Below are 27,712 nucleotides of genomic sequence, written 5' to 3'. Positions count from 1 at the left end.
AAATTGGGATCATTCACTCTCAATGGGAATGTAAAATGGTCTATGTTAGGTCGGAATTTGGGCGACTGTAGGAGGCAAAGCAGAGCAACTGAGACAAAGGGTAATGCGCCAAATGGTGACCAATCAAGTGGACAGGAAAATTTCACTGACCCTTAACATGCACCTGTCACTCAGCAGGACCTCCTCCCATCCCGGCCTATAAAGACCCTGGGCAGCCCGGGCCACGCATGATTTTCTCTGGCTCCCTATGTGACCTGTACCCCGGGGAGCTGGGAATTTCACCCGAGAGCCAAATTCCAATAAAGCTTGCTTCAGCCACTTTCTGTCCAATTTTATTTGGCCACTAACTGTGCCCCTGAGCTTACATTTGGTGCCGAAACCCAGGAGGGTTTTCGGGCTCCCCCCTAGGGGTTGAGACCTACCCCCTCCCTCAGAAGAACCAGGAGATTCCGTTTTGTTCCACTCAGCTCTGCTCCCTTCTGCTCCATCCCGTTTCTCTTTTTCCGGCATCAGATTGGGGTAAGTTAGGGTTTTTTTTTTTTTTTTTCTTTCCCATTTGCTGTTCCAATTTTTACCCTCTGTTCCGCAAGGGGTCTATCCGTTCACGTGTGCCATAGACCACCCCCCCTGCCAGTTCGGTTTGGGCTCTGGTCACCGGGAGATGTCCGGGCCTCCAGTTAGCCCCCCATTTATTCCATTCCAGACCCCCAAAAGTCAAAAGACATTTTGGCTTTTGGCCCATCTGCCGTTGTTCCCGTGTGCACGAGCTGAAATTGGGATGCCTTTTTCTGGCTTCTGCATACCTATCTGGGTAAAGTTGGACAGCTAATGGGAAATACTGGGAGCTCATTGGTCCCTAAAACTCCTTTGGGCTGTCTCTGCCGTAATTTAACTAAACTGGGACTCTCCCAAGACTTAAGCCATAAATGGCAAGTTTTTATTTGACCGTGGCCTGGCCTCAGTATATTCTAGATAATGGCTCAAAACGGCCACCAAAGGGCACTCACAACCATTTGCAAGCTTTTCATTTTGGAATTTGGTGCTTGCCACGCCCCTTCTTCTACCTGTTCCTCCACCCAAGTTCTCCTCCCCTGGGCAGTCCCAAATTCTGCCCCCCTCCATGCTCTGGGCAGAATTCTGCCTTGTCTTCCTGTCCTCCTCCTGCAAACCCGCCCCCTCCTCCTGCAGATGCAGCTCCTCCTCCACTTCCTCCTCAGAGCCCTCCTACCTTCCTTCCTTCCCCTCCTTCAGAACGTTCCTCCACCCAGTCTGTTCCCTCCTCCCCTGTTAGCGCTGACACACGATCTCATCAGACCCTCTCACTGTCTAACCCAAAGCTGCTTTGTCCTCCCCGGGAAGTAGCTGGTGCAGAGGGTGTTGTGCAAATCCAAGTTCCATTCTCATTTAGGGTCTTTCTCTGCTGATTCCTCTACTTATATTAAGGAATTTAAAAATCTTTCCCAAACTTACAGTCTCACCTGGCATGATGTTCATGTTATTCTTTCTTCCACACTCCCTCCAGACGAACAAGCCTGTATCCAACAGGCAGCACAGGACCACACTGACCAAGCCCATTTAAAGGACATAACTTTACCCACAGGAGCAGCAGCGATTCCAATTAACCGAACCAAACTGGACTATCAGGAAGGCCAGCAAGGCCACCATTATTGTGCTCGCATAGTCCAATATCTCATAGCAGGCATGCCAGCAGTCTCCAATAAGGTGGTAAACTTTGATAAACTGAGGGAAATTACCCAGAATCCAGATGAGACTCCAGCTCTGTTTCTTAACTGCCTTACAGAGGCCCTTTTAGATATACTAAACTGGACCCTGAATCTCCCTCTGGGGCTACAGAGGTAGCAACCCACTTCATTTCTCAACCAGCCCCTGATATGAGAAAAAAGCTCAAATGAGCTGAGGAGGAACCTCAAACCCCTATCTGAGATCTGGTGAAAATGGCCTTTACAGTCTATAATGCCGGAGAGGAATCAGCTGAATTGGCCAGACAAGTTCGTTTACAGAAGAAGGTGACACTCCCATCCCAAGCCTTGGTAGCTGCCCTGCGGCCTGCGGCTCCAGCAGGAGCTTCAAAGGGGGCCAGCAATCTCCTCCGCCAGGGGCTTGTGTCAAGTGCGAACTGCGAAGGTCACTGGGCTTGTCAATGTCCAAACCGACGGCCCCCCCAAGGCCGTGTCCCGCTTGCAAACAAGCAGGACACTGGAAGAGTGACCGCCCTATGACCAGTCCCTCCCTGGCACCTCTACACAGGGGTGTGGCCAGCCAGGCGGTCCCTTCCCATGAGCTTTTGGGATTCGCGGAAGACTGAAGGAGCCAGGACTCGAGGACCCCCATCACCCTAGCTGAGTCCAGGGTGAAGCTCCAGGTAGTGGGGAAGTCCATAACTTCCCTGGTGGACACGCGGGCTACCTATTCTGTCTTGCCTGCCCAATCTGGGCCTTTATTTCCTTCCCAGGTTTCGGTTATGGGAATTGACAGAAAACCCTCCTTTCCAAGCAGAACAACTAGCTTAGCCCAAGCTCTGGAGGGAAATCCCTGTACACACTCATTCCTAGTTATTCCCTGCTGTCCAGTTCCCCTCCTAGGAAGAGATGTTCTCCAACTCCTAGGATCTACCCTACAGCTTCTCCCCAGGCACAGTGCTAGTGTTCACCTTCTTCTACCTCTGTTTTGTACATTCTCTAGCACCCCCACACCACCTACCCTACCATTGCCCCCAGACCTGGTCGACCCCCAAGTCTGGGACACTTCCAAGCCGGTCATAGCCTCCCACCACAAGTCAGTCCTTATCCAACTGAAACCTCAAGCTAAGTTCCCTTCATGTCCCCAGTTTCCAATTTCCCGTACTCACAGGGAAGGACTTAAACCCATTATAGACCGGTTGCTTACTTAGGGACTCCTTATCCCTACTGACTCCCCTTGTAAAAACCCCATACTGCCAGTACGTAAACCACCAGAAACAGCAGATTACATTCTCTCCTTCCTGGGTTTGGCTGGCTTTTTCAGACACTGGGTCCCTAATTTTGCACTTCTTGCCAAACCCCTATATCAGGCAGCAAAGGAGACTTCACATGGGCCCCTTACCTCCCCGAGAATGATAGCTAACTCCTTTTACAAGCTCAGGGATGCTCGCATGTCCTCCCATGCTCTCTCTCCCCAACCCTAACCATCCTTTCCACCTCTTTATGGATGAAAAATAGGGTGTTACCATTGGCCTCCTCGCACAACCAACTGGACCTTCTTACAGACTGGTGGCATCTCTCCAGGCAGTTTGATTCCATGGTTTGTGGGTGGCTACCATATCTCCAAGCACTGACAGCAGCAGCTGAATTAACTAAGGAAGCTCTAAAACTCACCCTACTCCAACCAATAACTGTGTTCTCCACCCATCAACTGCAGGACCTCGTAAGCCATAAACCCCTTCCACTCCCACAGGTGCTGGAGGCACTACGTTCACCTTGTGAAGGCCTCTTCAATCACCCACTCCCCTCACCTGACCTAACCACTTTTGTAGATGGCAGTTCTGTGCTGGGTCCTGATGGACGCTGTAGAGCCGCTTATGCAGTTGTCACCACCGCCTCAGTTCTGGAAGCCAATTGCCTTCCAGGAGAGACCACTTCCAGAAAAGCCAAACTCTTTGCTCTGATCAGGGTCCTAATTTTATCCAAAGGTAAACAGGTTAACATCTACACGGATTCCTAATATACCTTCTTGACTGCTCACTCACATTGGGCTATATGGAAGGAGTGTGGATTTTTCACAAAGCGCTCACCAGATAGGAAAAAACACCAGAAGGCTCTAAGTATGCAAATGTATTCAGTACAAGGAAAAAGAATGTTTCTGGGTAAGAAAGTTCTTATATGATGGAATATATAAGGGTCAAAGTAAGTGCTAAGAAAGTCTGTGTAAGTAAAGGGCAAATTTCAACAAGTTTGCAAATAACTAAGTTGGTTATATGTATGTGAGACAATTAGTTAAAGCTTTTACCTGAGGTCAAATATTAATGCGGTGCACTTGTTTGTTTGGTATTTGCACAATCACAGAGGGCTGGGGACTCGAACCTGGGTCTCCAGCATGAGACTCAGGCACGCTACAAGAGGAGCTATACAGCCAGCACTGTCAAATACTAATGTACTGATAATCTATATGTTAAAATTACATTGTGTCTGTGAGGTTTTATTCTTTATAAGCTTCTTAAAATGACATTTAAGAAAGAGTGCAATGTGTGATAGAAAAAATGGGACAATAGTGACTGAGATTGGGGGTCTTGGATGACCACATGGCTGTGGCATGCCTGGTACCTGGGAGTGTTCCTGTGCAGGAGCACAATATGCCTGGCTGCTGTGGCAGTACCCTCGCTGGGGAAGCTCTGTGCAGGAGTCCTATCAGCTCTGACATTGATCTCAGGCACACAGCACTTGGGCAGGAAGGAATTCTTTTGCCAGATAATCAGTGTTTCCTCAGCTCCCTTCCCTGGTTCCTGCCTGCCTTACAGTAACTTTGGACAGTGCACTTTCTTGAGAGCTACAGAGAGCTCCTTTTGTTGCACTTTGCAGCTGTGAAAAGTTACACAGATGTCCTAGTCTCTGTAAATTTCCTGAAAACAAAGAATAATGCTGACATAATCTTTAACCTGATAATAAGACATATATAAAGACTGCAGACATAACTGTTTAGATCTGCATTTCCATCAGACAACAGAGCTCCATCTGATCTCAGCTTAATCTTTAAAATCTGTGTTTTGTGAAGAGCCCCACTTTACCTGAAAAAAGGCTCTGCCTCACCCTGCTGCATGTTAGAATGGCTCCAAAATAAGCCAGACTTTAATTCATGGAAAGTTGTGTTCAAAAGTTTGATGTTGGACTCGGCGCAACCCACCCGGGCTCTGGGAGGCTGCCCAAAGGAGAAGGTGCTTGGTGAGCTGTTTGGACTGAAAGCGACCACCCATGACACAGGGGGCTGCCCACAGGACAAGGAGAAATACGGGCTCGGCCGTCGCTTGGACTTGGAGCAGCTGTGCCAGGGCTCCGGGCGGCTATCCGGAGGAGCAGCGTGGACTCAGGACTCAAGAAGAGGAGATATTGAGAGACTTGGGACCAACTCAAAGCAGCCGGGTGAGTGTCTCCCATTGGGCAGACGCCCCAGATGGGGCAGTAGTCCCCGAACGCAGGCAACTTTGAAGTAGAGCTGCCGGCGAGATGCCCCTCCCCCCGCTGGAGCAGTGAACGTGGACAACTGGGAGCATTGAAAAGGAGGCCGCTCGGCACAGCGCTTGGACTCGGCACAACCCACCTGGGCTCTGGGAGGCTGCCCAAAGGAGAAGGTGCTTGGTGAGCTGTTTGGACTGAAAGCGACCATCCCTGAACACAGGGGGCTGCCCAGAGGAGAAGGAGAAATACGGGCTCGGCACGTCACTTGGAATTGGAGCAGCTGCGCCAGGGCTCTGGGCGGCTATCCGGTGGAACAGCGTGGTGAATGGTTTGGTCCCAGAGCATCCGCTCCTGAACACAGGGGGGTTGTCTGGAGAAGGAGGAGGAGCGCGGCGGGGTGCATGGGCTCGAAGTGACTGCACCAGGGCTACGGGTGGCAGTCGGGACAAGAAGGTGCACAGTGAGTTCCTGGGACTCGTGACGCACCAGATCTCTGGGTGACTGCCTGGCGGAGAAGGAGGTGTGTGGTGGGTCACTTGGACTTAGAGCGACCGCACGGAACACCAGGTGGCTGCCGGAGGAAAAGGCGTGTGGCGGGTCACTGGGACTCGAAGCGATTGTAAGGGGCTCCAGGTGCCTGCTCAGAGGAGGGACCGCATAGCCAGGCGAAAAGTGCAGAGCAGGATCCCGGGGCCTAGGCGGCTTCTTCGTGGAAGAGCCCCACAGACAAACTGAGGGGCGGAGCGAAAGCTCCAGGTCTGCAGGCAGCTTCTCTGAGGAGAGGCAGCCTAAGGAGATTTATCTGCGAAGGGCGAGGCTTCCAGGCCCAGGAGGTAGGTCCGGGTCCCTGGGAACATTGCAGAAGAAGGCTGCCCAGCCCAGGCGGTAGTTGTGAATTCAACGGAACCTCTGGGAGGGAAACCGACCAGCGAGACCTCCCCACTGGGTGAGTCCTCCCTGTCAGGTGAGGTTCTCCCAAAAGGACTGTAAAATCAGAGACACAGACCCAAACTGGCCTTGCATCAGCCCACATCCTACTTCCCCTTTGGATGACCATTCATCAGCAAGTGAAGGTACCTCTGCCCACTAGCAGGGAATATACCCCACCGGAAGGCCACCTCCCCTAGGGAGTCAGCTTCCTTGTGGAGCCCCGCATTACCAATTTCCTCCAAGACTTCAGGCTACTGAAGGCTAAGAGGGGATATACTAGAAAGCTTCAGGGATATTATAAGACAATAGAGGAAATCTGCAATATCACAGCGGTCAACTGATACCTGAACAATATGAGAAAACAAGGAAAGAAAATGCTGCAAACAAATCTAGATGGTACATCAATGAAACCCAACGACAGCATGGCAGAAGAAATGACAGAAAGGGAGTTCAGAATGTACATAATTAAAATGATCAGGGAAGCAAATGACGAGATGCAAGAGCAATTGCAGGCACTGAATGATCGCACCAATCGACAGTTAAAAGAGCAAATACAGGAAGCAAAAGATCATTTCAATAAAGAGTTAGAGATATTGGAAAAAAAACCAAACAGAAATCCTTGAAATGAAGGAAACAATAAACCAAATTAAGAACTCCATAGAAAGCATAACCAATAGAATAGAACACCTGGAAGACAGAACATCAGATATTGAAGATAAAATATTTAACCTTGAAAACAAAGTTGAACAAACAGAGAAGATGGTAAGAAATCATGAACAGAATCTCCAAGAACTATGGGATATCATGAAAAGGCCAAATTTAAGAATTATTGGGATGGAGGAAGGCTTAGAGAAACAGACCAAAGGAATGAACAATCTATTTAATGAAATAATATCAGAAAATTTCCCAAATCTGAAGAATGAAATGGAAGATCAAGTACAAGAGGCTTATAGGACTCCAAATATACAAAATTACAACAGACCCACACCAAGGCACATTATAATGAAAATACTTAACATACAAAATAAAGACAGAATTTTAAAGGCCGCAAGAGAGAGGAATCAAATTACATTCAGGGGGAAACCAATACGGATATCAGCAGATTTTTCAATCCAGACCCTAAAAGCTAGAAGGGCCTGGAACAACATTTACCAAGCCCTGAAAGAAAATGGATGCCAACCAAGAATCTTATACCCAGCAAAACTTACCTTCAAATTTGATGATGAAATAAAATCCTTCCATGATAAACAAAAGCTAAAAGAATTTACAAAAAGAAAGCCAGCATTACAGAACATTCTCAGCAAAATATTCCATGAGGAAGAGATGAAAAACAAAGAAACAAATCAGCAATGGGAGGAACTATCCTAAAGGAATTGTCAAATAAAGGAAGAACCAAGTCATCTCAAAATAAATAAATAAATAAATAAATAAAATGAACCAAATGACTGGGAATACTAATCATATCTCAATAATAACCCTGAATATTAATGGCCTGAACTCATCATCAAAAGACATAGACTGGCAGATTGGATCAAAAAGAAAGATCCAACAATATGTTGCCTGCAAGAGACTCACCTCGTAGAAAGAGATACCCATAGACTAAAGGTGAAAGGATGGGGAAAAACATACCATGCACATGGACTCAGCAAAAAAGCTGGGGTATCCATCCTCATTTCAGATAATGTGGACTTCAAGTCACAACTAGTCAGAAGGGATAAAGAAGGACATTACATACTGCTTAAGGGAACCATAAATCAGCAAGACATAACAATCATAAACATCTATGCCCCAAACAGTGGCTCATCCATGTATGTCAAACAAATCCTTCTCAATTTCAGAAACCAAATAGACCATAACACAATAATACTAGGTGATTTTAACACGCCTCTCTCACCACTGGACAGATCTTCCAAACAAAAATTGAACAAAGAAACCATATATCTCAATAACACAATCAATAATTTAGATTTAATGGACATTTATAGAATATACCATCCAACCAAGAGCGAATACACTTTCTTCTCAGCAGCACATGGATCCTTCTCTAAAATAGACCATATATTATGCCACAAAGCTAATGTAAGCAAATACAAGAAGATAGAGACACTACCTTGTATTCTGTCAGATCATAATGGATTGAAATTAGAAATAAATGAAAGAGTAAAAAACAGAAGCTACTCCAACACCTGGAGATTAAACAATATGCTATTACATGATGAATGGATAACAGAAGATATTAGGAAGGAAATTAAAAAATTCTTAGAGGTAAATGAGAACAAAGAAACATCATATCAAAATCTTTGGGACACTATGAAAGCAGTACTTAGAGGAAAATTTATTTCATGGAGCGCATTCAATAAAAGAAGTAAAAATCAACAAATAAACGACCTAACACTACAGCTCAAAGCCCTAGAAAAAGAAGAACAGACCAACAACAAAAGTAGTAGAAGACAGGAAATAGTTAAACTCAGAGCTGAAATCAATGAAATTGAAACAAAAGAAACAATACAAAAAATTGACAAAATAAATAGTTGGTTCTTTGAAAAAATAAACAAAATTGATAAACTCTTAGCCACTCTAACAAAGAGAAAACGAGAGAAAACCCAAATCACTAAAATTCGGAACAAACAAGGAAATATCACAACAGACACGAGTGAAATACAAAACATAATTAGAAGGTATTTTGAAAATCTATATTCCAACAAAATAGAAAATTTCGAAGACATCAACAGGTTTCTAGAGACATATGAATTGCCTAAATTGAACGAGGAGGACATACACAATTTAAATAGACCAATTTCAAGTAATGAAGTAGAAGAGGTCATCAAAAGCCTACCAACAAAGAAAAGTCCAGGACCAGATGGGTTCTCAGCCGAGTTCTACAAAACCTTTAAAGAAGAGCTCATTCCAATACTTCTCAAAGTATTCCATGAAATAGAAGAGGAGGGTACCCTCCCAAACTCATTCTTTGAAACCAATATTACCCTGATACCCAAGCCAGACAGAGACAAATCGAGGAAAGAAAATTTCAGACCGATATCATTAATGAACATTGACGCAAAAATTCTCAATAAAATTTTAGCAAATCGCATACAAAAATATATTAAAAAGATAGTGCACCACGATCAAGTGGGTTTTATCCCAGGGATGCAAGGTTGGTTCAATATCCGGAAATCAATAAATGTAATTCACCATATCAATAGACTTAAAGTCAAGAATCACATGATTATTTCAATAGATGCAGAAAAAGCATTTGATAAAATACAGCACCCCTTCATGCTCAAAACACTAGAAAAAATAGGGATAGTGGGAACATTCCTTAACATTGTAAAGGCCATCTATGCTAAGCCCATGGCTAATATCATTCTAAACGGTGAAAAACTGAAAGCATTCCCCCTAAAAACTGGAACAAGACAGGGATGCCCTCTTTCACCACTCCTATTCAATATCGTTCTTGAGACTCTAGCCAGAGCAATTAGACAGACCAAGGAAATTAAAGGAATACGAATAGGAAAAGAAGAACTCAAACTATCCCTATTTGCGGATGATATGATTATATACTTAGAGGAACCAGGAAATTCCACCAGAAAACTGTTAGAACTCATAAGTGAATTCAGTAAAGTGGCAGGTTACAAGATCAATGCTCATAAATCCAATGCATTTTTATACATAAGTGATGAATCCTCAGAAAGAGAAATTATGAAAACTACCCCATTCACGATAGCATCAAAAAAAATAAAATACTTGGGAATCAATCTCACAAAAGAGGTGAAAGACCTCTACAATGAGAACTACAGAACACTAAAGAAAGATATTAAAGAAAACCTTAGAAGATGGAAAGATCTCCCATGTTCTTGGATAGGCTGAATTAATATTGTCAAAATGGCCATACTACCAAAAGTGCTATACAGATTCAATGCAATCCCAATTAAAATCCCAATGACGTACCTTACAGAAATAGAGCAAGCAATCATGAAATTCATTTGGAAGAATAAGAAACCCAGAATAGCTAAAGCAATCCTTCGCAGGAAAAATGAAGCAGGGGGTATCGCAATACCCGAACTTCAACTTTATTACAAAGCAATAGTAACAAAGATGGCATGGTACTGGTACCAAAATAGACAGGTAGATCAATGGTACGGAGTAGAGGACACGGACACAAACCCAAATAAATACAACTTTCTAATACTAGACAAAGGCGCCAAAAATATGCAATGGAGAAAAGATAGCCTCTTCAACAAATGGTGCTGGGAGAATTGGAAATCCATATGCAACAGAATGAAACTAAACCCCTATCTCTCACCCTGCACAAAACTCAACTCAAAATGGATTAAGGACCTTGGAATCAGACCAGAGACTCTGCAGATTATAGAAGAAAAAGTAGGTCCCGATCTTCAACATGTTGGCCTAGGACCAGACTTCCTCAACAAGACTCCCATAGCACAAGAAATAAAAGCAAGAATCAATAACTGGGATAGATTCAAACTAAAAAGCTTTCTCTCAGCAAAGGAAACTATCAGTAATGTGAAGAAAGAGCCTACAGAGTGGGAGAATATCTTTGCCAATCATACTTCAGATAGAGCACTAATCTCCAGAATCTATAAAGAACTCAAAAAACTCTACACCAACAATACAAATAATCCAATCGACAAATGGGCTAAGGAAATGAACAGACACTTCACAGAAGAAGATGTACAAGCAATCAATAAACATATGAAAAAATGTTCAACATCTCTAGTAATAAGAGAAATGCAAATCAAAACCACCCTAAGATTCCATCTCACCCCAATTAGAATGGCGATTATCAAAAATACAAGCAACAGGTGTTGGCGAGGATGTGGGGAGAAAGGTACACTCATACATTGCTGGTGGGGCTGCAAATTAGTGCAGCCACTCTGGAAAGCAGTGTGGAGATTCCTTAGAAAACTTGGAATGGACCCTCCATTTGACCCAGCTATCCCACTCCTTGGCCTATACCCAAAGGACTTAAAATCAGCATACTACAGAGATACAGCCACATCAATGTTCATAGCTGCTCAATTCACAATAGCCAGACTATGGAACCAACCTAGATGCCCTTCAATTGATGAGTGGATAAAGAAACTGTGGTATATATATATAATGGAATATTACTCAGCCATAAAGAATGACAAAATTATGGCATTTGCAGGCAAATGGATGAAATTGGAGAATATCATGCTAAGTGAGATAAGCCAATCTCAAAAAGCCAAAGGATGAATGATATCGCTAATAAGTGGAGGATGACACATAATGGGGGGGAGGAAGGGTTAATGTTAGGGTTAGAGTTAGGGTTAGGGAGGGGGGCAAGTATGGAGGAAGAAAGTACTGTATAGAGGGTAAAGAGGGGTGGGAGGGGTGGGGGGAAGGGAAAAAAAAAAAAGTTTGATGTTGGAGATCCAAGATGGTGGACTAGAGGGAGGCTGTGTTCCTTGTCGTTCCGTAACTCTGGTTTCAAGCAGAGGGTATCTGTTTCTTGGTGAGGCAGTTTTTGCTGCTTATCGATCCCCTGGTGTTTACCCCATTTGTCTGCTGTGATGACCTGCAATCTGCCAGCATATCAACGCCTTTTTTGAATGCCGATTGCTCACTGTCAGATGCCTATCATCCGCCATTTGCCTGCCTCTCGCCTGTCCATAGCCTGCCTTACAACTATCCATCACCCAAGGCACGAGGTTCACCTCCCGATCCTCCGACAACAGTCAGCAAACTGATTGCTGACCACCAGTGGAGCACCAGCTGCCTGCTGTTGCCTGGAAGTTCACTGTCACAAGACCTGCAGGTTTGATTACACATGGCTGCTGCCATTTTGAGACAACAGCCAGACCCCATAGGCCCCCTGGCCCGAATGACTGAGCCCCGTCTCCAGGAGCCCTCAGCCCGACCGATCACTCCCTGTCTCTAGGACCCTCACATCGACTGATTGCTCCCTGCCGCCAGGACCCCCAGACCAACTGACTGCACCCTATCACTGGGACCCCAGACTGACTGATTGCACCCAACCTCCAGGATCCCACAACCACACCAAACACACCCGAACTCCAGGACCCCTACTGACCAACCGCACCCCACCTCCAGGACCTCCAGCTGACCACGTCCACACCCTGAGCTGCAGTTCCCCATTTGCCAACAGATTGGAAGCCACAGTGGCCATTTTGGATAATCCTGGAAGCCATAGCTCCAATCTTTAGGTGGGGCAAATCCCATCCTGAGACGCTTGCTGGAGACTTGAAGCTCACTGTCAGGTACCTCTCATGAATCAGGCTACTGAAGACTGGGAGGTTTCATTAGTATATGACTGTTATACTGTAGATTTTCTTTTTTCTTCTTATTGAAAAATTTTAAGTTTTTATTTCTTTACTTTTCTTGCTCTCTTTTCCTTTTGTTTACCTGTTCCCTCAGAGTCTCTTTCTCCCTTTTTTGCATGCTAACATCCAATTTCTTTTGATTACACTCTCACACTTTCTATTTTCTAGAACTTCTGTATATTCTTTTCTTATCCCATTAACAGCCACATTCTACATCCCTCTTAATCCTCTTTGTCCTCCATTAGAAACTGCAGACCTTATTGCAAACCGGTTTATTTTACTGAAGATAATATGTGAACTAATTCTGTTTATTATGACAATTTTGTTATTGTCCTCATAGGGGCTATTTGGTCTAGGATTGCACAGTGCCTAAATTGGGCACTGCTAATATTGATCTCCCCTTAAAGAAAAGGTTTTGGAAACCTATAGGGCCACTATAAGCCTATAGGGGGAAATCAGCAATACCTCAGATCTGCACTGCTAGAGGGGAAGATACATGAACAACATGAAAAAACAAGGGAAGAAAATGATCCAAACAAATCTAGATTCTATATTAATAGAATCCAATGACAGCATGTTAGAAGAAATGTCAGAAAAGGACTTCAGATTATACATGATTAAGATGATTCGCGAAGCAAACGATGAGATTAGAGAGCAAATGCAGGCAATGAATGATAATACCAATAAGATGACAGAGCACCTGCAGGAAGCAAAAGATCATTTCAACAAAGAGATAGAGATTCTCAAAAAAAAAAAAAAAAAAAAAAAAAAAAAAAAAAAAAAAAAAAACCAAACGGAAATCCTTGAAATGAAGGAGACAATAAACCAAATAAAAAACTCAATGGAAAGCATCACCAACAGACTAGACCACTTGGAAGACAGAACCTCAGACAATGAAGACAAAATATTCAGTCTTGAAAATAAAGTTGCCCAAACAGAGAAGATGGTAAGAAATCATGAACAGAATCTCCAAGAACTATGGGACATCATGAAAAGACCAAATTTAAGAATTATTGGGATTGAGGAAGGCACAGAGATACAAACAAAAGGAATGAACAACCTATTCAATAAAATAATATCAGAAAATTTCCCAAACCTGAAGAATGAAATGGAAAATCAAATACAAGAGGCTTATAGAACACCAAATACACAGAATCACAACAGATCTACACCAAGGCACATTATAATGAAAATGCCTAATATTCAAAATAAAGATAGGATTTTGAAGGCTGCGAGAGAAAAGCATCAGATTACATATAGGGAGAGACCAATACGGATAGCAGCCAACATATTTCAAGCTCTGAAAGAACATGGTTGCCAAACAAGAATCCTATACCCAGAAAAACTAACCTTCAGATTTGAAGATGAAATAAAATCCTTCCATGATAAAGAAAACTTAAAAGAATTTACAAATAGAAAGCCTGCACTACACAATGTTCTCAACAAAATATTCCATGAGGAGGAAATGAAAAACAACAATGGAGGTCAGCAAAGGGAGGAACTACCTTAGAGAAAAAGCACTCAAAGGAGAAACCAAGCCAACTTAGAAACCAAAAATAAGCCAAATGACTGGGAATACAAATCATATCTCAATAATAACCCTGAACGTTTATGGCCTAAACTCATCAATCAAAAGACGTAGACTGGCAGAATGGATTAAAAAGAAAGACCCAACAATATGCTGCCTGCAAGAGACTCATCTCATAGAAAAAGACATCCACAGACTAAAGTGAAAGGATGGGAAAAAACCTACCACGCACATGGACTCAGTAAAAAAGTGGGGGTTTCTATCCTTATATCAGATAAAGTGGACTTCAAGCCAAAGTTAGTCAGAAGAGATAAAGGAGGACATTTCATACTGCTTAAGGGAACCATAAATCAGGAAGACATAATGATAGTAAATATTCATGCCCCAAACAATGGTGCATCCCTGTACATCAAACAAATCCTTCTCAATTTCAGGAATCACACAGACCACAACACAATAATTCTGGGTGACTTTAACGCACCGCTGTCACCACTAGATAGATCTTCCAAACAAAATCCAACCAAAGAAACCATAGAACTCAATAACACAATCAATAACCTAGACTTAATAGACATATATAGAATATTCCATCCATCAATGAGCGGATTCAAGTTCTTCTCAGCAGCACATGGAACTTTCTCGAAAATAGACCATATGTTATGCCACAAAGCAGCCCTTAGGAAATGCAAAAAAATAGAGATACTGCCTTGTGTTCTATCAGATCATAATGGACTGAGAGTAGAAGTCAATGACAAAATAAACAACAAAAATTACTCCAACACCTGGAGACTAAATAATATGCTATTGAATGAAATATGGATAACAGAAAACATCAGGGAGGAGATAAAAAATTCTTAGAGGTCAACGAGAACGACAATACAACATATCAAAATCTCTGGGACACTATGAAAGCGGTACTAAGAGGAAAATTCATTGCATGGAGCGCATTCCAGAAAAGAATGAAAAGTCAACAACTAAATGACCTAATATTATAGCTCAAAGCCCTAGAAAAAGAAGAACAGAATAACAGCAAAAGTAGTAGAAGACAGGAAATCATTAAAATCAGAGCTAATCAATGAAATCTAAATAAAAGAAACAATACAAAAAACTGACAAAACGAAAAGTTGGTTCTTTGAAAAAGTAAACAAAATAAACAAACCCTTAGTCACACTAACAAAGAGAAGGAGAGAGAAAACTCAAATTACTAAAATCCGTGATGAAAAAGGAAATATCATGACAGACACCACTGAGTTACAACACATAATGAGAAGCTACTCTGAAAATCTGTATTCCAACAAAATAGAAACTATCGAAGACATTGACAAATTTCTAAAGACATATGCTCCTCCCAAACTGAACCAGGAGGACATACAAAATTTAAACATTTTAAACAGATCAATATCAAGCAATGATATAGAAGAAGCCATTAAAAACCTACCATCCAAGAAAAGCCCAGGACCAGACAGATTCTCAGCCGAGGTCTACAAGACCTTCAAAGAAGAACTCATTCCAATACTTCTCAAAGTATTCCAGGAAATAGAAAAGGAGGGTATCCTACCAAACTCATTCTATGAAGCTAATATCACCCTCATACCCAAACCAGGAAAAGACACATCAAGGAAAGAAAATTTTAGACCAATATCTTTGATGAATACAGATGCAAAGATCCTTAACAAAATATTGGCAAACCGTATTCAAAAACATATTAAGAAAATTGTGCACCACGATCAAGTGGGGTTCATCCCTGGAATTCTCGGGTGGTTTAACATCCATAAATCAATAAATGTAATCCATCATGTCAATAGACTTAAGGATAAGAATCATATGGTTATTTCAATTGATGCAGAAAAAGCGTTCGACAAAATACAACACCCCTTCATGCTCAAAACACTAGAAAAAATAGGGATAGTAGGAACATACCTGAACATTGTAAAGGCTATTTATGCTAAGCCCATGGCCAACATCATTCTTAATGGAGAAAAACTGAAAGCATTCCCTTTAAAAATGGGAACAAGATAGGGATGTCCTCTTTCACCACTTCTATTCAACATTGTCCTTGAAACTCTAGCCAGAGTAATTAGGCAGACTAAAGAAATTAAAGGGATATGTATAGGAAAAGAGGAACTTAAGCTGTCACTACTTGCTGATGACGTGATTTTATATTTAGAGGATCCAAAATCCTCCTCCAGAAAACTTCTAGACCTCATCAATGAATTCAGCAAAATAGCAGGCTATAAAATCAACACGCATAAATCTAAAGCATTTTTATACGCAAGCGATGAAACAGCTGAAAGGGAAATGAGGAAAACAACTCCATTTGCAATAGCCTCAAAAAAAAAAAATAAATAAAGTACTCGGGAATCAATCTAACCAAAGAGGTAAAAGATCTCTACAATGAAAACTACAAAACACTGAAGAAAGAAATTGAGGAAGACTTCAGAAGATGGAAGGATCTCCCATGTTCTTGGATAGGCAGAATTAATATTGTCAAAATGGCCATACTACCAAAAGTGCTATACAGATTCAATGTAATTCCAATTAAAATCCCAATGATGTACCTTACAGAAATAGAGCAAGCAATCATGAAATTCATCTGGAAGAATAAGAAACCCAGAATAGCTAAAGCAATCCTTAGCAGCAAGAATGAAACGGGGTATCGCAATACCAGATCTTCAACTCTACTACAAAGCAATAGTAACAAAACCCGCATGGTATTGGTACCAAAATAGGCAGGTAGATCAATGGTACAGAATAGAGGACACGGACACAAACCCAAATAAATACAATTTTCTCATACTAGATAAAGGGGCCAAAAATATGCAATGGAGAAAAGATAGCCTATTCAACAAATGGTGCTGGGAAAACTGGAAATCCATATGCAACAGAATGAAACTAAACCCCTATCTCTCATCCTGCACAAAACTGAACTCAAAATGGATCAAGGACCTTGAAATCAGACCAGAGACCCTGCATCTTATAGATGAAAAAGTAGGTCCAAATCTTCACCTTGTTGGCTTAGGATCAGACTTCCTTAACAGGACAAGCACAAGAAATAAAAGCAAGAATCAACAACTGGGATAGATTCAAACTAAATAGCTTTCTCTCAGCAAAGGAAACTATCAGCAATGTGAAGAAAGAGCCTACAAAGTGGGAGAATATCTTTGCCACTCATACTTCAGATAAAGCACTCATTTCCAGAATATATAAAGAACTCAAAAAACTCTACACCAAGAATACAAATAATCCAATCAACAAATGGGCTAAGGAAATGAACAGACACTTCACAGTAGAAGATGTACAAGCAATCAACAGACATATGAAAAAATGTTCAACATCTTTAGTAATAAGAGAAATGCAAATCAAAACTACCCTAAGATTCCATCTCACCCCAATTAGAATGGCGATTATCAAGAACACAAGCAACAATAGGTGTTGGAGAGGATGTGGGGAAAAAGGTACACTCATACATTGCTGGTGGGGCTGCAAATTAGTGCAGCCACTCTGGAAAGCAGTGTGGAGATTCCTTAGAAAACTTGCAATGGACCTACCATTTGACCCAGCTATCCTACTCCTTGGCCTATACCCAAAGGACTTGAAATCAGCACACTACAGAGATACAGCCACATCAACGTTCATAGTGGCTCAATTCACAATAGCCAGAGTATGGAACCAACCTAGATGCCCTTCAATTGATGAATGGATAAAGAAACTGTGGTACATATATACAATGGAATATTACTCAGCTAAAGAATAATAAAATTATGGCATTTGCATGGAAATGGATGAAATTGGAGAATATCATGTTAAGTGAAATAAGACAATCTCAAAAATCCAAAAGAGGAATTTTCTCACTGATAAGCGGATTATGACACTTACTGGGGGGTGTGAGTGGCATAAGAATGGAGGAAGGAGGGACTGTATAGAGGGAAAAGAGAGGTGGGAGGGGTGGGGGGGAAGGAAAAAATAATGGAATGAATCAAACATCATTACTGTATGTAAATTTATGAATATGCAAATGGTATGCTGTTACTCCATGTACAAACAGAAACAATATGTATCCCATTTGTTTACAATAAAAATAAATTTTAAAAAAAAGTGTATAAAGAATAGAAAAAAATTAAAATATTTTGGAAAGAGGAGGATTTTCCTTCACCAAATAATAGAAAAACATACACTAAAATCACACTCTGTAAAAGATTGTGGTATTTAGAGATAAACAGTGACTCAAAAATAGATTCATGAGTAGCTTATACTTCAGCATATAAATAATAGTGGTATTAGGGTCTTCTGAAACATGTTGATGATGGAATATTGTCGTGAAAAAATAAAATTTTATTCTTTATATCACTCACAATCATAAATCCCAAGTAGATCAAAGATGCAAGCTGAAAAAATATGATAGAATTAATAGTATAAAGTTACTGGAAGAATACATTGTCTATAATACTAAGGATTAATATGTCTTCTTATATGGGGGAGATATGCAAGAATATTAAAATCTGTGAGTACATCAAAATTTATGTTTTATTTTGTGATAAAAGACATGACTAATAACTAATGTGAAAACACAATAATTATGTTTTTTCTGCTACATAACCTCATGTAAAATAAAATCAAATTGTAGAAAACAAAAAAAAAAAAACATAATTAGAAGCTATTTTGAAAATCTATACTCCAACAAAACAGAAAACCTTGAAGACATCACCAAGTTTCTAGAGACATATGAATTACCTAAACTGAACGAGGAGGACATACACAACTAAATAAATCAATTTCAAGCAATGAAATAGAAGAGGTCATCAAAAGCCTACCAACAAAGAAAAGTCCAGGACCAGATGGGTTCTCAGCTGAGTTCTACATAACCTTTAAAGAAGAGCTCATTCCAATACTCCTCAAAGTATTCCACGAAATAGAAGCGGAGGGAACCCTCCCAAACTCATTCTATGAAGCCAATATCACCCTGATACCTAAACCAGACAGAGACACATGGAGGAAAGAAAATTTCAGACCAATATCATTAGTGAACATTGAAGCAAAAATTCTCAACAAAATCTTAGCAAATCGCATACAAAAATATATTAAAAAGATAGTGCACCACGATCAAGTGGGTTTTATCCCAGGGATGCAAGGTTGGTTCAAGATCCGGAAATCAATAAATGTCATTCAGCATATCAATAGACTAAAAATTAAGAATCACATGATTATTTCAATAGATACAGAAAAAGCATTCAATAAAATACAGCATCCCTTCATGCTCAAAACACTAGAAAAAATTGGGGTAGTGGGAACATTCCTTAACATTGTAAAGGCCATCTACACTAAGCCCATGGCCAATATTCTAAATGGTGAAAAACTGAAAGCATTCCCCCTAAAAACTGGAACAAGGCAGGGATGCCCTCTTTCACCACTTCTATTCAACATCGTTCTTGAGACTCTAGCCAGAGCAATTAGACAAACCAAAGAAATTAAAGGGATACGAATTGGAAAAGAGGAACTCAAACTATCTCTGTTCGCTGATGACATGATTATATATTCACAGGAACCTGGAAATTCCACCAGAAAACTCTTAGAACTCATAAGTGAATTCAGTAAAGTAGCAGGTTACAAGATCAATGCTCATAAATCCAACGCATTTTTATACATAAGTGATGAATCTACAAAAAGAAATTAAGAAAACTATCCCACTCACAATAGCATCGAAAAAAATAAAATACTTGGGAATCAATTTCACAAAAGAGGTGAAAGACCTCTACAATGAGAACTACAGAACACTAAAGAAAGAAATTAAAGAGAACCTTAGAAGATGGAAGGATCTCCCATGTTCTTGGATAGGCAGAATTAATATTGTCAAAATGGCCATACTACCAAAAGTGCTAAACAGATTCAATGCAATTCCAATTAAAATCCCAATGATGTACCTTACAGAAATAGAGCAAGCAATCATGAAATTCATCTGGAAGAATAAGAAACCCAGAATAGCTAAAGCAATCCTTAGCAGGAAGAATGAAACAGGGGGTATTGCAATACCAGAACTTCAACTCTTATTACAAAGTAATAGTAACAAAAACAGCATGGTATTGGTACCAAAATAGACAGGTAGATCAATGGTACAGAAATAGAGGACATGGACACAAACCCAAATGAATACAATTTTCTCATACTAGACAAAGGGGCCAAAAATATGCAATGGAGAAAAGATAGCCTCTTCAACAAATGGTGCTGGGAAAACAGGAAAACCATATGCAACAGAATGAAATTAAACGCTTATCTCTCACCCTGCACAAAACTCAAGTCAAAATGGATCAAGGACCTCGGAATCAGACCAGAGACCCTTCATCATATAGAAGAAAAAGTAGGTCCAAACCTTCAACTTGTTGGCTTAGGATCAGACTTCCTTAACAGGACTCCCATGGCACAAGAAATAAAAGCAAGAATCAACAACTGGGATAGATTCAAACTAAAAAGCTTTCTCTCAGCAAAGGAAACTATCAGTAATGTGAAGAGAGAGCCTACAGAGTGGGAGAATATCTTTGCCACTCATACTTCAGATAGAGTGATAATTTCCAGAATGTATAAAGAAGTCAAAAAACTCTACACCAAGAATACAAATAATCCAATCAACAAATGGGCTAAGGTAATGAACAGACACGTCACAGAAGAAGATGTACAAGCAGTCAACAGATATATGAAAAAATGTTCAACATCCTAGTTCTAAGAGAAATGCAAATCAGAACTACCCTAAGATTTCACCTCACCCCAATTACAATGGTGATTTTCAAGAACACAAGCAACAATTGTTGGTTGTTGTGGGGAAAAAGGTACACTCATACATTGCTGGGGGGTTGCAAATTACTGCAGCCACTCTGGAAAGCAGTATGGAGATTCCTCAGAAAGCTTGGAATGGAACCACCATTTGACCCAGCTATCCCACTCCTCGGCCTATACCGAAAGGACTTAAAATCAGCATACTACAGAGATACAGCCACATCAATGTTCATAGCTGCTGAATTCACCATAGCCAGATTGTGGAACCAACCTAGATGCCCTTCAATTGATGAATGGATAAAGAAAATGTGGTGTATATATATACAAGGAATATTACTCAGCCATAAAGAAGAATAAAATTATGGCATTTGCAGGCAAATGGACGAAATTGGAGAATATCATGCTAAGTCAGATAAGCCCCTCTCAAAAAACCAAAGGATGAATGATCTCACTGATAAGCGGATGATGACATATAATGGGGGGTGGCAGGGGTGAGCGTTAGGGTTAGGGTTAGGTTTAGGGTTAGGGATAAGTAGGGTGGTAAGAATGGAGGAAGGAAGGACTGTATAGAGGGAAAAGAGGGGTGGGAGGGGTTGGGGAGACGGGAAAAAAATAACAGAATGAATCAAACAACATTGTCCTACGTAAATTTATGATTACACAAATGGTATGCCTTGACTCTATGTACAAATAGAGAAACAACATGTATCCCATTTGTTTAAATAATAAAAAAAAGAAAAAAAGAAGAGTATTTAATGAAATAAAAAAATGCCAGTACCCCAAAAGAGTACAGATTCAAGGAGATCAAAAGATCCAAAGAACAAGATAACTACTTCCAGAGAAAATCATAACAAAATTACATAAAACCAGTGATAAATGTTTTGAAAAGTGCCAGAGAAAATGTACATGGTGGGGAAAAAGAACTAAAGCATAATGATTAGAAACAATCCTTTGGGAAAGACAGTAGAGCAACATCTTTACCCTAAAATTCTATATCCAATGAAAATATCATTTGAAAAAGAAGATGAAATAGTTTTATATTCTCCACCCACAGCTCAATGTTACTATTGCACCAAATTTATTTTATTCACATAAATTACAAAATCAAATATCACTTGTTGCCAAGCCCATCAGAGAAGAGTCAAAGAAATGCAGTGGTACAAATAAGACAATGTTTGTAAAAAATATATCTATATTTATATGTTGTCATTATTCATTGTTCCAGCCAAGCTCTGCCTCTCTCAGTATAGTAGAACTATACTGAGGATGACTCAAATTAAATAGCTCTCTCACTTGTTTTCTTGGAATGGTTAGTTATAAACAATTCCAATGTGAAGTATATGGTGTTCAGTACCTGAAGGAAAAAGAGATCTTTAAAACAATACCTTATGCAAATGTTTAATCTGGATACCTGCTACCAAATTAATAGGTTCAGCCTCAAAATAGGTGCTTCTCTGCGTTCCTCCATGTTCTTCAGCATTTTCTTTTTCCTCTTTAATTCTCGGTTTTCCAAACCAATATGAGCGCTACAAAGAAAGTCAAGATGTAATCACAAAAATAAGCATGAAGAAATGAAGCCCTCTATCCAAACAGACTTATAACAAAGTCATCAATAACATCTCTACAAACTCTGTGGCTTCATTAGTGAATTACACTAAATATTTAAACACGAAGGAACAATTTTTCCAACCCTTCCAAAACATACTGAGGGAACACTAAACTGAGTCAGCATCATGCTGACATCAAAGTCATACAAAGATACCACAAGGAAGGAAAAGATCCTTATGAACACAGATGTAAAAATCTTCAAAAAATACTAGCAAGTCGAATTCAGTAGATTAAAATAATTACATTCCATTACAAAGTAATATTTATCCCAAGGATGCAGGAATGATTCAACTTACAAAAATCAATGCACTACATCACACTAACAGAACAAAATGAAAAAAAATGCCATGCATTCATTTCAATTAAGACATAACAAAAACACTCAGAAAACCAGGAATAGAAAGAAGAGAATTTTCTCAAAACAATAAAGGGCATTTATGAAAAACAAAAGAAACCTATAGCTAACATAATACTTAATGGTTAAAGATTTAAAGTTTTCTCTTTAAAATCAGGAACAAGAAAAGAATAATTGCTTTCATACCTGATATTTACCATTTTACTGGAAGTTGTAGCCAGAGCAATGAGATAAGAAGAAAAGAAATAAAATCTATCAGAATTGAAAGAGGTGAAACTATTTAAAGATAACATGAACTTACACACAAAAAATCCCCAAGAGTTCATCCACCCCCCCACATAGCCACACACTACAGGAGCTAGTAAATTCAGTAAAGATACAGTGTATAAGATCAGCATGTAAACATAAACCAGGATAAATGATCCAGAAGGAACATGAATTGTATTTACAAAGTAGCATCCAAAAATAAAACACTGAGGAGTAAAATTAACCCAATGAGATAAAAGACTATACAATGAAAAAGCATAAAGCCTTGATGAAAGAAATGAAGACCCAAATAAATAGAAAATTCATGCATTTGAAAACAATGTTTTACATATGGCAACACTAGCTAAGTCAACCATAACAATGCAATCCCTTTCAAAGTTCCAATGGCCATTTTTGCAGAACTAGAAAACCTGATCCTCAACTCATATCAAAGTTCAAGGACCTCTTTTTTTTTTTTAAGAACCTCTTAATGAACAAAACAATCTTGAAAATGAAGAACAAAGGTCACACTTTAATTTCAAAACTTACTGCATGACTGCTAAACAAAACAGTGTCATAGAGGAATAAGGATATTCACATAGGCCAACAGGATAAAGCTGAGGGTCAATAAATAAACCCATACATCTATGTCAATTGATTTTCATCAAGGGTGCCAACATCATTCAATAGGGAAGTAAACAGTCTCTTCAGAGTGGTGTTGGGGCAATTAGTATACCCATGTGCAAAAGAAAGAAGCTAGACGATTACTTCACAATGTACACAAAAACTGACTCAAGATGAACCAATGGCCTAAATACAAGAGCTAAAACTATCCAACTCTTGGGAGAAAACACAAGGATAAACCTTCATGACCCTGGAATCTACAATGTTTCCTTAAAAAAAAAAAAAAAAAAAACAGTAGAATTATTATTCTACTGTTATTATAGTTATTTTGAGATAACTAAAGAGAACCAATAAAAATCTCGTTTTAATAAGTTAATCTACCAATAAAGATTCCAAAAAAGCAGAAAAAAAGAACTAATACCAGATATACAAGCAACAAAGTAAAAAATGTATAAATTGAATTTCATCAAAATTAAGAACTTTTGGGATAGGAATGTGACTCAGCAGTACAGCATGTGCCTAGCACACATGAGGCCCTAGCTTCCACCCCCAGTGCCAACAAAACAAAACAACTTTTGGGTTAAAGAACACTATGAATGAAAAGACAACCCACTAAATGGGAGAGAATATTTGTGGATCATGTATCTGATGAGAGCCTGGTATGCAGGATACATTAAAAAAACTTAATATAAGGGCACAGGAGTTGAATAGATGTTTCTGTGAACAAGATATATAAATGGCCAACCAACACAAAAAAAAATCCCAATACTATTAGTTATAATGGAAATGTATGTAAAACCACAATTAGATACTATTTTTATACCTAAGAGGATAGCTATAATAAAAGAAAAAAGGACAATAAGAAGTGCTGGTGAAGATGTAAAGAAACTAGAACACCAGTACCTCACTTGGGGAACACAAAATGGTGCAGTCAGAGAGTACCTCAAAATATCAAACAGAATTTTCAAAAGAACTAGCAGTTCCATTCTTGGCTATATAACCAAAAGAACTGAAAGCAGGTATTCAAACAAATACTTGTATTCATAATAGCACTATTCACAATAGATAAAACATGAAAACAACATACATGCCCTCTGATGGAGGAATGAGTAAAGGAATTGGTCCAAGTACATACAATGAAATATTATTCAGCCATAAAAAGAAATTTGTAAATACTGATGTATGCTACATAATGGATAAACCTAAACAGTATTAGGGTAAATAAAATCAGCAGACACAAATGGTCAATTACTGTATGATTATATTTATATGAAATATCTCAAACAGCTCAATCCACAGATAAAGCAGATTACTGGTTACCAGGGGCTTGGAATAGGGAAAAATGGGGATGATTCCCTCATGGGTCAGGGTTTTATTTCTGTGGAATGAAAATATATGGAACTAGGTACAGATGATGGTTGCACATTGTGAACATAAACTGTGAATATGCCAAGTGCCACTAACTCTATTCTCTTTAAAATGGTTAATTTTATTTATGTGAATTTTACCTTAATTAAAAATTTTAAATAAGAACAAGGAGCAAAGATTTCTGAGAACTGGAAAACACATCAGCTTCTTGATTCACTTTGTCAGATGAAGAAAGTTATAGAATACTTTCAGAGACTGCAGTTTGCAGCAAAGTTATCTACAATTTTGAAGCAAAAGCTGTTAAGATGCAATGTTCAAGATGGAGTGACAAAATGCAATTCTGAAAAATGAGATCACAATCAATGCCTATATATCACAAATGGTCATAATATCTTCTTTGTACCATGTATTACTGAGTAATGGCAAGGATGTGTGGAGGACAAGATGCAGGTGGTTCAGTCACTGAAAAGAAGCAAGTGGAAAACCAGGATATGAGAAGTATAAAAAATCCTCTCCTCACTAGGATCTAAGAAAGTATTACACATTAATTTAGATGTGAACTCCCTTTGCAGACTTTTAAGTTTCCTCATTCTCCAGTCTAATCCACTATCTTCTGGCTGAAGAAGGATTATGGTACTTACAGTTTTATTGTAGGGTTCAGTGTCTTATATGTTGTGCACCTGTGTCTGCAGAAGATTTTAAGGTATATCAAGAAAGGGCTAGCATTTCATATGGATGGTATACAGATGTGTAAGATTCTACACTTGACATTTTATTTGATTATAAATATTATGAAATAGGTTCATAAGATTATGGACTTTCTCAACAATAAAACTCACCAGAAGGAAAAAGTACCACGGTTGGGGCACGCCACACTGCCCAGGAAAGACAGTTTCTACATACCAGGTAACAAGGCCGTATAAGAAAGCATCAAGTAAAAGCATTCCCAACAGATAGCCAAAGATGAGGTTATCATCAAGACTGGCTGGTGTCCAAAGGTTATGCCATTTAACACCAATCTCTGAAATAAAAAGAAGATATTTATCATAGATGAATGCTCTGTGATTAAAAATAGCAAAGAAAGAAGTTTGATGTTCTACATTCTACCACTGTCAATTATCTGCTGATAACCCTTCATTCAGAAAATGATGGAATTTGAAACAACCCTGGGTTTCTCCCTCCTTCCTTCAAAACCTTCAAAAGTAAATAGGAATTTTTAAAACAAGATAAATAATTGAAACAAAAATAAGAAATAACAGAAAAGTCAGAGGAAAAGCAAACCCATTAGATTCTATCCCTTTACTCTTTTCATGCTAAATTCCTACTGAAATAACCATGAGGATATACAAATTTGGAAAAATATTCAACAGCACTAAGAGATGAATGCTGACTACAGAGCAGAAGAAAAAAAAAAGTAGTTCTGCTTAGCTATAGCACAGATGGAAAGGGAAAAAGCAAGACAAAGAAACCAAGTAATTCTATTCTCTTCTACCTTCTCTATCTCCAGACAGAGGACAGCACAAGAGGAGAAGCATTAGGGTTTGCAATGAACCCCTAGTTCAAAGAGGCAAGACATAAAAATGGTAATGGCCCGTGAAACTCATTTGCCTTTCAAATTTAGCCATCTCTTTTCAGTAGACAATCACTTTGAGAAGAACTTCTATGAACATTAAGTCTTTCGGAAAAAAGAAATAATCTGAAAAAAAAGCATTTAGTAGAATTAAAAATGATTATCAAAATGAAGCCATTCTAAGAGGTGATGAATAGTAACTTAGAAACCACAGGGTGGGGAGGAGACACAACACAAACTTCAGGAAGTGTGCCATACTTGAGAAGTCCTCCCACCCTATATCCTAGACACAATGAGTTACTGAAAGATAAAATTTGTAACACGTAAGAGAAACAATAACTAAATAACATAAAATAAGCCATCATGATAAAAATAATTAGAAAACTAAGAGTACATGTTCTGTTTCAGAATAAACCAATGAACTATCACATCTAGATAAATTAATGTTTTTAATGCTTCATTTAAGAAGAATTACACAAGCATCAATAAATAAAATCATATGTATGCATATATATACGTACGAATACATATATGTGTCTGTGTACATGTATATTCTTCTGAATGACTACTCATTGGAGGTTATGTTTACCAATGAGAAAATTAAGTATCCTGAATCAATTAATCCATTAATCAATAAATACTATAAAACTCCCACTAAATTCCAACAGGATTTTTCATAGAACTAGACAAAATGACCCTAAGTGGAAAGCAAAGTAACAAGAATAACTGAAAAATAGCAAGACAGGACAAGACTAACATATTAAGACTTGATACAAAGAAACAGATTCATGTATATATAAGAATATGATGCAAAACAAAGGTGGAATTAGAGACCAGTAGCGAACAACAAATTAATCAATACATGATTTATTTAATAGCTTTATTTTCATATGAAAAAAAACCTAGGTTCTTTTTTTTTTTTAAAGTTGTAGACACAATACCTTTATTTACTCATTTTTATGTGGTGTTGAGGATCAAACCGAGTGCCTCACACATGCTAGGCAAGCACTCTACCACTGAGTCTCAAGACCAGCCCCATTTGATTCTTACAACAGAAAGACCAATTCTATGTTTAATGAAAAGCTGAATATAAAAATTAAACATTTAAAAAATTTTAGAAGTATAGGAGTATTATACTTATGACTCTGGGTATGGAAGGATTTCTTGAACAAGATCTAGGTAAACAAGCTAAGGGAAAGGACTTTGGGTCACTTTGATTAAAAG

General features: G+C 39.2%; 1 protein-coding gene across 1 annotated transcript in view; it reads right to left on the bottom strand.

The window, feature by feature from the left end:
* LOC306649241 (phospholipid-transporting ATPase ABCA3-like) overlaps positions 1–27,712 on the bottom strand; it is a 180,787-nt gene that overhangs the window by 88,883 nt on the left and 64,192 nt on the right. Inside the window, exons 9-10 of the mRNA XM_079120034.1 lie at positions 25,758–25,939; positions 22,103–22,243 (exon numbers count right to left, since the gene is read on the bottom strand). Coding sequence (XP_078976160.1) covers positions 22,103–22,243; positions 25,758–25,939 — 323 coding nt within the window. The remainder of the gene's footprint in view (positions 1–22,102; positions 22,244–25,757; positions 25,940–27,712) is intronic.

Source organism: Sciurus vulgaris (genome assembly GCF_902686455.1).
Source record: "Sciurus vulgaris genome assembly, chromosome: 18".
Lineage (NCBI taxonomy): Eukaryota > Metazoa > Chordata > Mammalia > Rodentia > Sciuridae > Sciurus > Sciurus vulgaris.
The sequence above is the reverse complement of the archived record's forward strand: the minus strand, read 5'-3'. Positions and strand labels throughout refer to the sequence as shown.